Source organism: Ochotona princeps, chromosome 21 (assembly GCF_030435755.1).
Source record: "Ochotona princeps isolate mOchPri1 chromosome 21, mOchPri1.hap1, whole genome shotgun sequence".
NCBI classification, from domain to species: Eukaryota; Metazoa; Chordata; class Mammalia; order Lagomorpha; family Ochotonidae; genus Ochotona; species Ochotona princeps.
In genome coordinates this window covers 18,863,266-18,877,728 of record NC_080852.1, presented here as the reverse complement: position 1 = coordinate 18,877,728, position 14,463 = coordinate 18,863,266, and the positions used below count along the sequence as shown (strand labels likewise).

Here is a 14,463-nt window from a genome sequence, read left to right as displayed (position 1 = left end):
CACCCAAATGCTACAGGGTCCCAAGACTTTGGGCCATCCTCTACTGATTTCCCAAACCACAGCCAAGGAGCTGGATGGGAAGAGGAGCAGCCAGATACGACCCAGCATCCATATGGGTCCCTGGTGTATGCAAGGTGAGGATTTAGCCACTAGGCTATCATAACGGGTCCAGAATGATATATTTGATGAAAGCAAGCAGCAAGATGAAATAGACATGTAGGAACTAGCAAGGTAGGAAGTAGACAGGACTCATCACTCAAGTCAGAGAACTTTCCCATGACTTGCTCAATGGCTCAATTGGCTAATCCTCTCCCTACAAGTGCTAGGCTCCCACATGGCTGCTGGTTCATGTTCCCGCTGCTCTACTTCCCATTCAGCTCCCTGCTTGTGGCCTGGGAAAGCAGAAGAGGATGACCTAAAGCCTAGGCACCCTGCATCTGTTTGGGAGAGTAAGAGGCTCCTGGTTCCTAGTTTTGAATTGGCTCAGCTAAGGCCATTGTGGCCCTTTGTGCAGTGAAACAGTGATGAAAGATTTTTCTATCTTTCCTCCTCTCTGTAAATCTACTTTTCCAATAAAAGTAAAAAAACTATATATAGAACTTTCCCAGGTCTATAGCAGTGGAAATGAACAAGCACGGAGTTAAAGCAGATGCTATAGGTAAACGGAATTGATGGTGAACCAGACAGAGGATCCTGGGGAGCAGTAACATTTGAACAGTAGAAAGGAAAGGAGCAGCCCTTGAAATACGCAGAGTTCATAAACTCAGATATAAGGAGTAAAACAGCCTACTTTAAGAGGCAAACATTGGAACTCTAGTAATGGAGAATGGGTTGACATGTTTAGCAGCATTTAGATTCATTAAAAAAACAATTTGCAGGAAAAACAAAGCATATTGTTAAAAATTGCTTTGCAGGTAAGAATAAAACATACGAGGCATGCAAGGGCCACGAACCACCAATATGCAACACTGAGCTACAGAAAAACCAGGAAGTTGGTTGGAATGAGAAAAATCAATAAAGTGGGGCCTAATAAAGAGCAATAAAAATCAAGAAAGAAGTTATGCTTTATACGAACATGAACAAAACAGAAAAGAATATTTTATTAGGTAGTAACCCAAAGATTCTAAGACTAATAACGAAATGACTCCATTACAGAACTTATATAACCTCAAAATGGAGTTAGTGATCAAAGCGGCCAGTTCTTTAAGGACAGCAATCACAAAAGCCTGTCTTCCATGAAATGACCAAAGACAGACATCCCCCAATGAATCACAGCCGTCTACCCTGCACAGCGGGAGGGTCAGGGCATAGGCAGCTCGGTTCTGGAAAGCCATTGTAAATGTTGATGAGTTTTTGCCAAACATCTGATGGGTAGAGCTGTTACCTGCCTCCTTGCAGCTAAAGGTTCCCAGATTTAATCTCTGTAGCAACATTTAACATATTTAATACTTCTTCCCTCTGCTAGCCCTTCAGCTATTTAGCAACTGGCTGTCACTACCCTCCTGGTTGTAGGTTGTCTCTTCTCTAGACAAAACATCTCCATAAACAACCATTCCTCAAAATCTTCCCTTCTAGAACCTGCCATCCCATAAATCTTCCTGTCACTCTGTGGCAGTTTGTTACCCTCTCAGTTAAAATACGATTTTTAAAGAATACAGTGTTACTGACTGGTTAATACACTCGGGCTTCTGTAGACATTATTCTGTCTGTCTGCCATAGCAGGAGTAGAATGACCTCGTAAGAAGCACAGTCGCATGTTGTACCAATTCCTGCCCTCCACACTCCAAGGTCATCTGTTGGATGTTGTGAACACAGCCATAATCCAGAGTTAGCATTCTCATCAGTACATAAACAACGCTATTCCCTCATCACTTGATCACTGCCGATTAAAATCACGTGGCCTAATGTACATTATGTCTGTATCAATAATGCTTGTACAATGCTTCCCAGACCTTTTTACATACATGATCTTACTACAGAAGATCAAACTATAGAAATACATACAACTAAAAAATTCAGTTGAAAATGAGGTGCTAAAGGGAGAAGGAAACTTAGAAACTGGACACTTGGATTCTTGCATTACTGCTTTTTTTTTTTTTTAAAGCAAAATAAAAGCTATCATAGTAAGAACAGATAAAGGCTGGGGACATACCAAACTCTTGGAAATAAGCTTTTCTGCTATAGCATGCTTTGTGATACACACAGTAATCTTTTGGTTATCATGTTCTATTATCTCCATTTTTAAGATAAAGGAATTAAAATATAGAGGTTAAGTGACAATCAATGTCACATAGACATCAGGCAGCACTGAGATTTTAACTACCTCTGCTTGTCTCCAGAGCTCAATATCTTTATGTCTTTTGCACAATCACTTTAAGTGTATATTATCTGTATGAGATATGGACCTACTGGTTGATGGGGTGGTGGGGAGTTGCGAGGAACTCTTGTGGTGACTGCTTTTCTGAGATGCTCCTGTGAATGGATGCAGAGTAGGCACACAAGTTTCCTCACCCTTGAGATTAAAGATGCCTTCCCAAGTATATACTCCAATGGAGAAGAGCAAGAAAGGAAAGACAGACCACATAGCAACCACAGTGTTGTGAACTGGGCAGCCACATATGCACATAACTTCTGTCACAAGCACATTTGGAACATAAACAGGGTTTCAAGGTGACTATTCAGCTAAGAAAACAAGGTTTCCAAGCACAATTCATATCACTTTAGCAGCATTCATTTGTAAATGAATCATGTGCTAATTTATTCATTAAAATAGCCTGTACTTGGCAACATTTTATTAACCTTAGTTTATGTTAATAAGATCAGTACTTGTATTTTTTAATGCATCTCTTTATAATTACTCTATAATTCTGATGTTCTTTCAACGTGGACTAAGCCTTTACCAAGCCCACACTGCAGTCTACATCCAATGAGTTCACATTATGTAGCTGTAAAATACAGTTTTGTAAAGCCCAAATCTGGAAGAAAACCACTTTGCATACATCGGTCATGCACCACCCTCTCCTGAGTGTTTTATCCTACTTAAATAAGGACTAATTGCTTTGTGTCTCTGAAATCTACTGGACCAGAATCTAGGGGAAAAACTTCCCAGAAACTGAGATCTTTTGTTATTGCTCTTAGCTACCATTGATGAGACTATTTTCACATCCTACCCAGGTTCACTATAAGTCTTGGAAAACACAGGAACTACAAGAGAGTAAGGAATATCCTTAGAATACAATATCCTTAGGCACAACACCCAGTCACCTCAAATGATTCAGAGTCTCAGAAAAATAACTTTGTATATAATCTCTTGTGCTAATGACCAGATATTGCAAAGAAACCCTATAAATCCATAGGAAATGCATAGAATCTGACTCCAAAAATCCAGGAAAAAGTAATCATATGGGTTTACTTGGTAAAGCCATATCACAAACAACCCAGATTAAAGTCATTTCCAAAGTTTAGAACAAGAGTGTCAAATAGAAGGCTAATATGGCAGCTCTCTATGATTTGATTTAATAATACACCCAAAAGTAGCCTTAAGATCCTTCTCAACTAGGTATTCCAGGGCACAAATGACATTTTACCAGCTGTAACTTAACACAGTAAAAATTTTTACTTACCTCGACCTGAATGAGTAGGTCAACCGAAATCATCTACAGATACGGATATCTTTGAAGAGTGAACTGCTAACCAATAAATTATAAACTGCTAAATTGCTTATGATAAAGGGTTAGACTCACATCATTCAAACCAATAATAATAATAATTCAACAACCCACTTTAAATACATCCTATTTGGAAAGACAAGTTGAGTTCCAAAGTGTGTTAAGCTTAATTGTAGCATTTGGGTGTAAGAATTATAGTCAAGTGGCTTGATTTCCATTGGCAATACAGATTGTTCTATTGAAACTTTGGGCCACAGCTCCATGCAAATCTTCAGTGTTCTGGTAAATGTCAAGACAGAAATCATGGGGATACCTGTTTTCCTCTAGGTATCATTGAAAAAAAAAAAAAGAAATCATTATGATCCATTTGTCTTGGCAACTTCCCAAGTCACTGGGTGGAATCTATTTAAGACCATAGCCAAGGTGAAACCAGATTGATTTGGTTGATTTCATCAAACATTAAGCGCTTATGATCAAGCAATAAGTCCCTGTGACAGGCTCTGTGATCAAACAATAACATCAGAGAGAACAGACTCACCTCATCATAGATGCTGTCATTTCTGCGAAAGTCTCCAGCCTTCCTGGGAAGAATGTGGACATGAACGTGCTGAAAATGAACAAGACAGGAAAAAATACAGCGTGATTATCTCCCCACATATTTTTAGACTTGACAGTGATGCTTTCATGAAGTCCAATTACTCCACACTTGTTTGTGTTGGATTGTTTTTTTCAGAGGAAGATGATGTTCATCTTTAGTAACTGTATATGAAATCTGCTGAGACAGAAAAAGGCACAAACAGGAGAGAACAGCGAAGTGGCACACAGGAGCCCTGAATGGAATGCCAGAGTGTTTTAGGGAGCCTGTGGAATTATTCATACTTATCGGCCTAGCTGGTATTTAGCTGCTGTTTTGAAATAACAGTGCATCATAAAAGCTGACCACTGCAACTCTGAAAGTGACAAGAAGTAAGAATTGGCTTACAAAGAACTGCATGAGTAAACAGTGAATGACTGAGTGGAAGAAGTACTGGGGGCAGAATTATAGCATCAGAGTGATAAATAGCAATCACGTGCTAGTAAGATTAAAAGTTCTCATTTATTAAGGTTTTATGAAAAGCCAATCTCTGTGCTTGAGATTATTTCATTCAATACTGAACCTCTCATGAGGCAATTCCACTATGATCTCTATTACACAGGTAAGGAAATGGATATTCACAGAGATCTGGGCCCCCACAGGTGTGTTGCACAGGAAGTGAAGCCTCCTGGCCCTTGTGTCTGCATGCTCAATCAGCGCATGCATGAATGTGTAAAGTTCAGCTTTGAACCAGACCGATTCTCTAGCCTAGCAGAGCACTTAGGTAATACACACAGTAATGTTATTAGGCAGACATTGTGACTCAGGGCTCACAGCGTATCTAATTCAATACATTCTTCAAGGCTAACCTGCCACTTGAAAGTTTTCCTTCCTAAATAGCCTCTATCACACCTCAGCTCAAGTTAAACCTTATTTCTGCCCTCGTGCGACATTCTGTGTTCATGATAAAGAAAGGGAAAATGAAAAAGCCCACACGTGGGGAGGCAGCCAAAGAATCAAACTTCATCCCTGATCCTGGCCACCCCTTCTTGCTGACTGTGGAGGACCTTCAAAGCTCCAAAGGGACTCCAGAAAATGTAAGATGAAGTTATCTCCATGGCTTTGTTCTCCAGGTTGGGAAAACTAGTATGCTATGAGAACAGGAGCATAGGGCAAGGCAGCCCAAACTCCAGAGAGGAGTTCTGCCTCAGATCCCTAAGCACACAGACCCCAAAGGCTAACAAACCTGAACCAGAAGACACTGCAGTGGATTGTGCACTCAGTTATGGATCTCTCAGCAACTTGGTCAAATGCATCCTTAAGTTCCAAAGACAAAGAGAGCCCAGGGACAGAACCAAAAATAAACTAGGAAAAACAAAACCTAGCCACAGAACATTCCTAGGAGAACGCCATTGAATTTCAAGCACAGCTTGACTTGCAATTAATGCCCCACCAAAAAAGTTACAATATTAGAAGCAGACAGTCCACCCTCAGAATCAAGCTTCCTTACCCAATCTTTACTTCTAAACCTTACTGTCTTTTTCCCCCTCCTCCTTTTTCTCATCTCCTTTCTTTTCCCAACTACCAATCAGTAATCTGTTCTCACTTTCTAGCAATCAGTTTCCATTGCAACATCCTGCAGCAAAAGTATCCAATGAAAATCCTGGATCTACTACATCTTTTTTTTTTTATTGGAAAGGCGGATATACAGAGAGGAGAGACAGAGAGGAAGATCTTCCATCCGATGGTTCACTCCCCAAGTGTCCAGAACGGTTGGAGCTGAGCCAATCTGAAGCCAGGAGCCAGGAGCTCTTCTGGGTCTTCCATACGGGTGCAGGGTCCCAAGGTTTTGGGCCATCCTCAACTGCTTTCTCAGGCCACAAGCAGGGAGCTGGATGGGAAGCAGGGCCACTGGGATTAGAACCAGTGACCATATGGCATCCTGGCGCGTACAAGGCGAGGGCTTTAACCACTATGCTATCAAGCCAGGCCCAGATCTAATACATCTTATGAGAGCAGTCTTGCCTCAGGAGGCCTCGTTGGTGAAGGTGCAATCCTTCCTACCTCAAGGGGTTGGAAAGCGGACCAACCCTGCTAAGCATGAGCACTCAGCACATGTCACTGCAGCAGGTGGACTCTGACCATCATCATCTTCACCCCCAACCCTACAACCTTCACCGTCAACAAGCCTTCACTGAAACTAGAAGTAGGGGGTCACACACAAGCACCGACAGTCACACCCACAGGAACGGTAAACTTTGTGCATTGTTAACGCATTTCTTTCGCCAGTTTTTGTTTGCTGTTTTTAATCTTCAACAGACAGTTCTCAGATCAGATTGCATCTAGAGTGTGTTCAAACATATACTGCTGGGTCCTCAAAAGATTCTGCTTGCCAATTTTTAGATACTCCATATCTACCAGGTTTTCAGGTGATTGTGGTGCTTCGGGTCCAGGGTCACACTTTAACAAGCACTGGCCAACACTACTCACATGGGTCCTGACTGCCTCCTGCCAAAGGTACCAGTGCCACCCAGTGCTGGCACCAAGTTCACTACTGTTTGTTCCTGCCCTATTGGATAAGTGAAGATCTACTGCTGAAAGCCTCCTTGGCTTCTCGTACTCTGAGCATCCTCCTTGATTTGTCCTTACAACAGATCTGTTACCCTCCACTACTAACATATGGATGTCTGCTGACACTAGGCGAGCCTCGGGGTCCCAGCCTGGCCCCTGGCACCTCTCCTTCACTTGTTTTTCTGGGTTTACAGTTGAGGGCTCTCTCTACAGGCTCTGTTACCAGTGAAGCCTGGAAATGCCACTCCTGATCATCGGCAACCACTCAAACTTACTGTGACACTGAAGACTGTAAAGAGCTCACTGTAAAGGTGATTTTTCCCAAGGGCAGGGAGATTTCAACCCAGCCAGCTATCTTGACATAAATTCTTAAGTGACAGGCTGATCACACAGCCCTGACAACAGACTCAGTTTCTGACAACAGGAAAATCATGAGAAAACCAGCTCAAAGCCTCCCTGTGAGGGAGGAATACCATCAAGATGATGTTCTGCTACATTGACAGACTGGAACACTGGGGGGAAAAAAAGCTATGGTTACCAGAGACCGGGGATAATTTGACGTAATTTCTTCAGGGTGATTACACATAAAGTCATGGTGATCACCATTTAGTTTTCTAAATGCTGACAAATCACTGATTTAATAAAGCATTCCACAAATCTTCTAGGGATTGCAGTTTACTACTCCTTGAGTCAGAAGAGTACTTTAAAATGTCTCATGATACTTTCCACACCACAAAAGTTTTCACAAATAACATTCCACAATGTTCATTAGCACAGTAAAGTATCCAAGCCATCCGGAGCAAAACAAAACAAAAAGATAGACCTGTCAAGAGTAATTGTCTGGCAACTCAGTTGAGTATGGAGTCCCAGCTCTTTAGTCACGTAACATTTATGTGTGTTTTTAAAAACTGACATTCCTTCATTCAAAAATATATATATTGCCTAGTGCTATTCCCTCAAACAACCAAAGATATAGCGATAAAAAAACCCTGTTTCCATAGAGGTTATATTCCAGTGGACAACCTTGAAAATAAACTAGTAAATGAATAAACAATGTATTGTCGGGGGAATGAATGAATTAAAGAAAAATGTAGAGAGACGAAGATAATGGGTGAGCAGTGGGACACTCCAGCATTTGAAACCTGGGAAGAGAAATAGCTCTCCACTTAAGGACACAAGCAGAAGGCAAAATTCCAACAGCCTAGGAGACAAATGATTCCAAGAAGGATGGTATCATCCACAGTGTCAAACATCATAAAAAAAAAAAAAACTGAAACTGGTTTCACCAAAGCTGGGGGGACAAACCTGAGACACACAGAAAAAGAAGACCAACAGAAGTGTACAGAAAACCCCATGACACACTCCTTCATACCCACCAGGCAGAGTACAGCCGTAAGGTACAACAGCAAGTGGTGATGGGGATTGTGGGGAACTGGAACCCTGATACACTGCTGGTGGGGTGTAAAATGATATGACTGACAGCCTGGGTGTGTTAAAAGCTGTACACGGAGTTACACTGTGGCCCAGGATTCTGTTCCTAGCAGAAAGCTGAGAGAACCAAAACCAGATCGACACAAAAACACGTGCCTCAAGGCTTGCAGCAGCATTCTTTTCCAAACAGTAAAAACAACTGAAATGATTATCAGGGATGAAAAAATAAACACAACGTGGACTATCAAGATCAGACTGTGATGTGGTCAGAACAAGGAGTGAAGTCCTGCTAAGTGAGAGTATTACACTGTATGAAAGCAGCCAGGTGTACACAAGATGTCACAATTCCATTTACTAAATGTCCAGACCAGGAAAATTCATGCAGAAAGAAGGATTGCTGGGGGTAGAGGGTATAAAGAGTCGCTGTTAATGGGCACAGGAATGGGGCTGGCATGGTAGCCAGCCACCTGTTTGCACCACTGGCATAAGGATACCAGCTCATGACCCCGCTGCTCCACTTGAGATATGGCTGGAAAGGCAGCAGAGGATGGCCCGGGTCCTTGGGCCCCTGCGTGCATGTGGGAGACCCCAAGGAAGCTCTAAGCTCCTGGCTCCAGGCTTTGGATGGGCTCAGCTTTCGTCACTGTGACCATTTTGGGAGTAATCCAGTGAACAGAAGATCCCTGTCTCCCCTTTACTGTGTGACATTCTTGTCTTTCCACAAAAACAAAATAAATCATTTTTTAAAAATGGACACAGGCTTTTGCTTTGGGGATAATGTTTATATTTTAGAATTCTTTGGTGATAACTGTTAAATAACTTTGTGGATATACTAAAATATTGAATTATACACATTAGCAGGGAAAATTTTATTAGGTGTAAGTTGTATATCATCAGAGTTGCTAAAAATAACAACGACATATCACAATGGGTATCAGAACCAGAGAAGGTGAGGGAGAAACAGGAAGTACTGCCAGCAGGGCCCCAGATTCTCCTTCCCGGCATGTGAATACCCTTGTTTTTGCAAGAGTGATGGGGGACACTCCACGTAACCTGGACACCTTCTGTCCTTGTCAACCAAAGCACACTGTAATCCAGTTCTATGGGGTCAAGTCACAGACGGGAAAGCTACAAAACTATTCCATGAAGTAACCGATATCCCCAGACATCTATCATTTGCCTCTAGGTGACTAACTTCCCTCCCCGACACCAGCCCATGAGAAACTGGAGAAGTCAGGTCTAGTTTTTAGAAAACAACTAGAACAATGTTAGAGGAGGAAGGTAAAGGTCTTCCTCATGATGTTCCTGTTCTGATTCCTTGGTGACATGGTGAACCTTAGAAGAAAATAACCTTTACAGATAAACAGTTTACTAAGCAGCTAACCTTAAAATTTGGAGAGTAACTTTGATTACCTAGGCTCTCTCAAAGTCATCACAACAGTTGATATAAGTGGAAGATGATGGGGTGGACATGGGGACACATTTTACAAGCTGCCATTCAGGACACCACATCCCATGTCAAAGGGTTTGTTTGAATCCTAGTTATAATAACACATTCATCCAGTTCCCTGCTCATGTGCTCACTCATTTGATGATGGCCCAAGTATTTGGATCTTGGTATGCAGGCAGGAGACCTGCTTGGAAATCCATGGCCCTAGTCTTCAGTCTGATCCATTCCTGGTATGCTGCAACCCTGGAGGATGGGGGCATGTGCAGCAGCCCCCCATGGAAGACCTCCCTCTCTCTCTCACACACACACTTACTCACTTTCTTTCCCTGTCACTCTAACTTTCAAGCAAACAAAATGTTCTTTAAAATAAAAATTGAAGAGGATTATGCCTCAAACAATATAAACAAAAATATAAAAAGCTATGTAATGGGCTGGAAAAAAATTCTTGCCAATGTACTTATGTGATAATTTCTGTCTATAGCACATGAAAAACAATTAAAACTTCAAATGCAAAGTAATGCAAATCGTAATTGAACAAAGGGTACAGACATCTCTCTCTTTAAACAAGATGCACAAATGAACAATAAGCACATGAAAAGATGTTCAACAACCTTAGCCCAAAACCCAGCGAGAATCTACTTTTCATGTACTAGAGTACTATGACATTTCTTTTTAAAAAAAAAGAACAAATGTTGGTTATTGGAGAAATTAGAGAAAATGGACCCCTCACACAGACTGGTATGACTAAAATGGTCCCACAACTTTGGAAAATAGTTTGGGCATTCAAGGTTAACTCCATAACCCATACACTAAGAGAGCAACAATTTGTTTTGATGCAGAAAACAAAAGCCTTTCTGGTTTCTTTTTGTTTGTTGTGTAACTTACCATTTTTCTCACCCCCACAACTGACTTTTATGAAGCTAATGTTATTCTACAAATTTTTCAGGTAAGGGAATAGTGACAAAATTCCCGTTGATTTTTCTTTCTTTGGATAATGACCAGAAGCTCTCAGTGTGGACTTGTCAACTTGTATTTATACAGTAAGATTACCGACATGTTCTGGTTATCAAAGCAAAATTATACACAGCACAGAAAATCTGGGAGACAGAAAAACATACAGGCGAGAATTTAGGTCAACAGTAAACCTCAGAACAAAGCAGTAACAACAAACCCTTTTCTTCATGAAGAGAAATACACTCGATAGAAATAAATACTCTTTATAGTCTAAGATGCCTTAGAAGTAAACCCTGAATCAAAGGTACAAATACAAGTATTTTATGTGGCAGGTGATCCCTGGACACATCTATTACCAAGTGTGGCTCTAGCAGACAGAAAATAAAGAACTGTTATCAAATAATTATTCCTGTGAGAGACCAGAACCATGTCCTTGCTTGAGAATTCTAGAAAACAGAGTTAAACATTCACCTTGGAATCAATCCACTTAAGGGGTAAGGGTACTAGGGTATCTATACCCTAACTTTTGTCCCCACTGGTTGAAAATTATTCCTGGGAGGCACTGAACCATCAACATCATTCCTTTTCTCCTCCGGTAAACAGAAGACGTGCGACCAACTGTCAGTCAAATATTGGCCAGGCCAGGCTACATTGCAACCATAAGGTCGTGGAGGTTAGTTATATGGGCACAACATAGCCCATTTGGGGCAATGCTTTTTAAAGTAATGTGTTGCAGGCCCAGTGTGATGGCTCAATGACTGTATCTTCACCCCCGATCCCAAATTGTGCCAGTTCATGTCTCGGCTATTCAACTTCCCATCCAGCTCCCTGCCTGTGGCCTGGGGAAGCAGTAGAGAATGGCCCAAAGCCTTGGGACCCTGCACCTGCATGGGAGACCCGGAAGAAGCTCCTGGCTCCTGGCTTCAGATTGGCTCACCTCTGGTCATTGTGGCCATTTGAGGAGTGAATCAGCAGATGGAAGATCTTTCTCTCTGCGTCTCTTTTTCTGTGTAAATCAGATCTGCCTTTCTAATAAAAATAAATAAATATTTTTTTAAAAATGTGTTGGTTCTAGTGTCTAAAATTTTAAAACCTGCTGTTATGTCTAAAGAACAAGTGTTCATTCTCTTTGTCTTGTGTGAGATAACACAGAAAGGCATTATCAGTGGTGTCCAAACCACAAATCACAAAGTCCAAGAATCAATGTCCATGATAGGCCTGGGGTGCCCCCTACAGAGTGGGACCAGGAACTCTTCACAAGGGAAGGCAGAAGACTTTAATCCCCAGAGCAACTCTACTTTTACCTGTTTCTGTGCCAGATACCACCTACAAAAAATTGACCTCTAAAAGAAGACTCTATTATCAAAAATAAGCAAAATGCTTCAAAATCATTAGGAATGAGAACTGAAAAAAATGTCTCTTTTAAGGCATTCAGCAAACAATTACAGGCCTGAGAGCAGAATCTCCAAATTCTGACTTGTCTACATCTCACTTGTGTGATCTGAGATCGTGGCAACTTAGAAAAGAAGCCTGGCGTGTGATTCAGACCCACCCAAACTTCTCTCAATCACCTCACCCTTCATATGGGCAAAATCGTTTATCCTAACATATGTAGATTATCCCATAGATGACAGGAAGTGGGTGGCTAGACAAAATGCTTAGGCAAACCCTGGCATATTCTGAGTCTGTACATTCTAGCAATGACCATGATACGTAGGAACTGTAACGATACAGTTGACACTGAGAGTGCTAAGGCGGTAGGCCAGGTGCAGCAGCAAGCTTTGCTGAACCCGTGACGACACACGGTCACGTGTCCGAAGGCAAGGAGATAGTGAGAGTTCAGCACCTATTCTCAATGATTCCTTTCTGCAGAAAAAGGGAAATAGTCTACCAGTTTAGCTTTCACAAAACAAAGGAAACCTGCCCAAATTGTCCCGCTGAAGTTTGGGAACTGAAAGGGAAAAATGAAAAAGTAAAAAGATAAGAAAAAATAAAAAGAAAATTTCCAAAAAAAAAAAAAAATCAAACCCCCAAATCCAAAGACAACCCCCTGCCAGATTATGCAGGGACCCAAGGGAGTTTTGTGGCTTAACAATTGTGTTGTTCAGTCGTACATCACTGGCAGGGCTCCGATGGGGAGTTAGAATAATACATCATTCGAAGGATGGTGCTCGGGTGATCTATAAGTGCTGTACATCATGTAAGCACCGCAGCACTGATGATGCATTGCTCCAACCCACAATGAGAGCTCAAAGGAGCTTTTAGCAACTAGACAGTTTTAAATTTCAGATTTTCTAAAAATTAAGGTCTTTCCAAGTCAAATAAAGGCAGGATAATGGAATCTGATGTACCAAAAAGTCACTGAACTCTGACAGGCTTCCTATAGGTCTTTTCCTTTTGGCTTGGCACTCAGGAAGGAGTGCCAACAGGCTCTTTTTCAAAGCCTCCCTCCAGGAGAACAGGAACCCAGGCAAGTGATCAACTACCAGTGAGTGCCCGAGCAGTGATTTTACCCCTGAGTTTCCTCCATCTTTTCCGCTGGGAGCACGCACAGTTCATCAGTGTCCCAGGCAATACACTACATGAGGTACAGATACTGGAAAGATTCAAATGCATTTTTGTTTGTTTTCTTTGTTAAGAAGTTCTTCCACTGAAATTCAGAACAAAAGAACAGATACAAGTCGACCAAACTCCTTCCTCATTGCCCATAAACTCCAACCAGAGCATGGGGGAGAAGTACATGCTGTTATCATTTTTCTTTGTAAAACACAGGAAGCAATGATTGCCAATGAAGGGGAAAAAAACAAAAGGTGAGTACCATATGGGTCTCTCACCCAGAGGACAACACCTTGCCGTCACCTTTGCAGTTTCAATGACATGTCTGCAAGAGGGTAATGAGGCTTAGAAGAATGTACCCACTTTGTTTAAAAACCACTCACTTCTCGGGGCAAAGCAATCACTATCGATTAAGAAAGCAGGTGTTGGGACAACTTCTCCTTCTTCATTTTAAATCCCACTGCAATAAACTGAACAAAATGAGAAATCTCCCTACTGCTTCTGTAATAGACCCAAACAGGAAGAGCCAGAGACAATTGCATTTCAAGTGACTTCTTCCATTTTCCTGTGCTGAGTGAATTAAAGGAAAAGAGCCAGAGTAGGAGATAAACTTCTGGGAATGGGGGATTGGCACAGTCTCCTTTCCCATTAACTTGCCTCTGATTTTTTGTCATTCCTTCAGCTTCCTTCTGGAGATTCTCTCAAATGACTATAGATTTTCAGTGGCCACCCTTCCTTCTCGCCAATCCCACACACTTCCAAGGGTAGAACATCCTATTTCCAACTAACAGAAACATTCACTGTCTCAACAAACAAAAACTTAGGCTTATTTTCTCACAGAGCAGTGAACAAAATACAGGAGAACACTCCAAAAAAATTCATGGAAGAGTGGAAATAGAAGATAAATTTGTGAAATCTAGCATAGATTTTTGTGACTTTGGAAGATTCCTCATATGCAAAAATGTTTGAACCAAAGCAAACATCTTTTAATCCTACTCTCCATGAACTTTTTGAAGTACCCTATAATTTCAGTAACAAAAACCACAAAAATGAATGCACTACCCACAGCTCTGGGGCTACAAGCTGAATAATACAAGTGAGGCAGGCTGTGCATTTAACAAGATTTGAGCTCTTTCACAGGCTGCTAAATAAATTCCCCACAATTAGCTTACCTCTTTTCAAGACCAAGTAGAAAAAGCATTGAATTATTCCTTTCAAATAAGGCAAAAAAGTTCTATTTACATATCTATAGTAATATC

General features: G+C 41.4%; 1 protein-coding gene across 2 annotated transcripts in view; it reads right to left on the bottom strand.

Annotated features, from left to right (window-relative positions):
- The window catches only part of FHIT (fragile histidine triad diadenosine triphosphatase), a 784,365-nt gene that overhangs the window by 166,227 nt on the left and 603,675 nt on the right, over positions 1-14,463 (bottom strand). For both annotated transcript variants that reach the window (XM_058678423.1, XM_058678424.1), the window contains one exon: positions 4,207-4,275. In XM_058678423.1, coding sequence (XP_058534406.1) covers positions 4,207-4,275 — 69 coding nt within the window. The remainder of the gene's footprint in view (positions 1-4,206; positions 4,276-14,463) is intronic.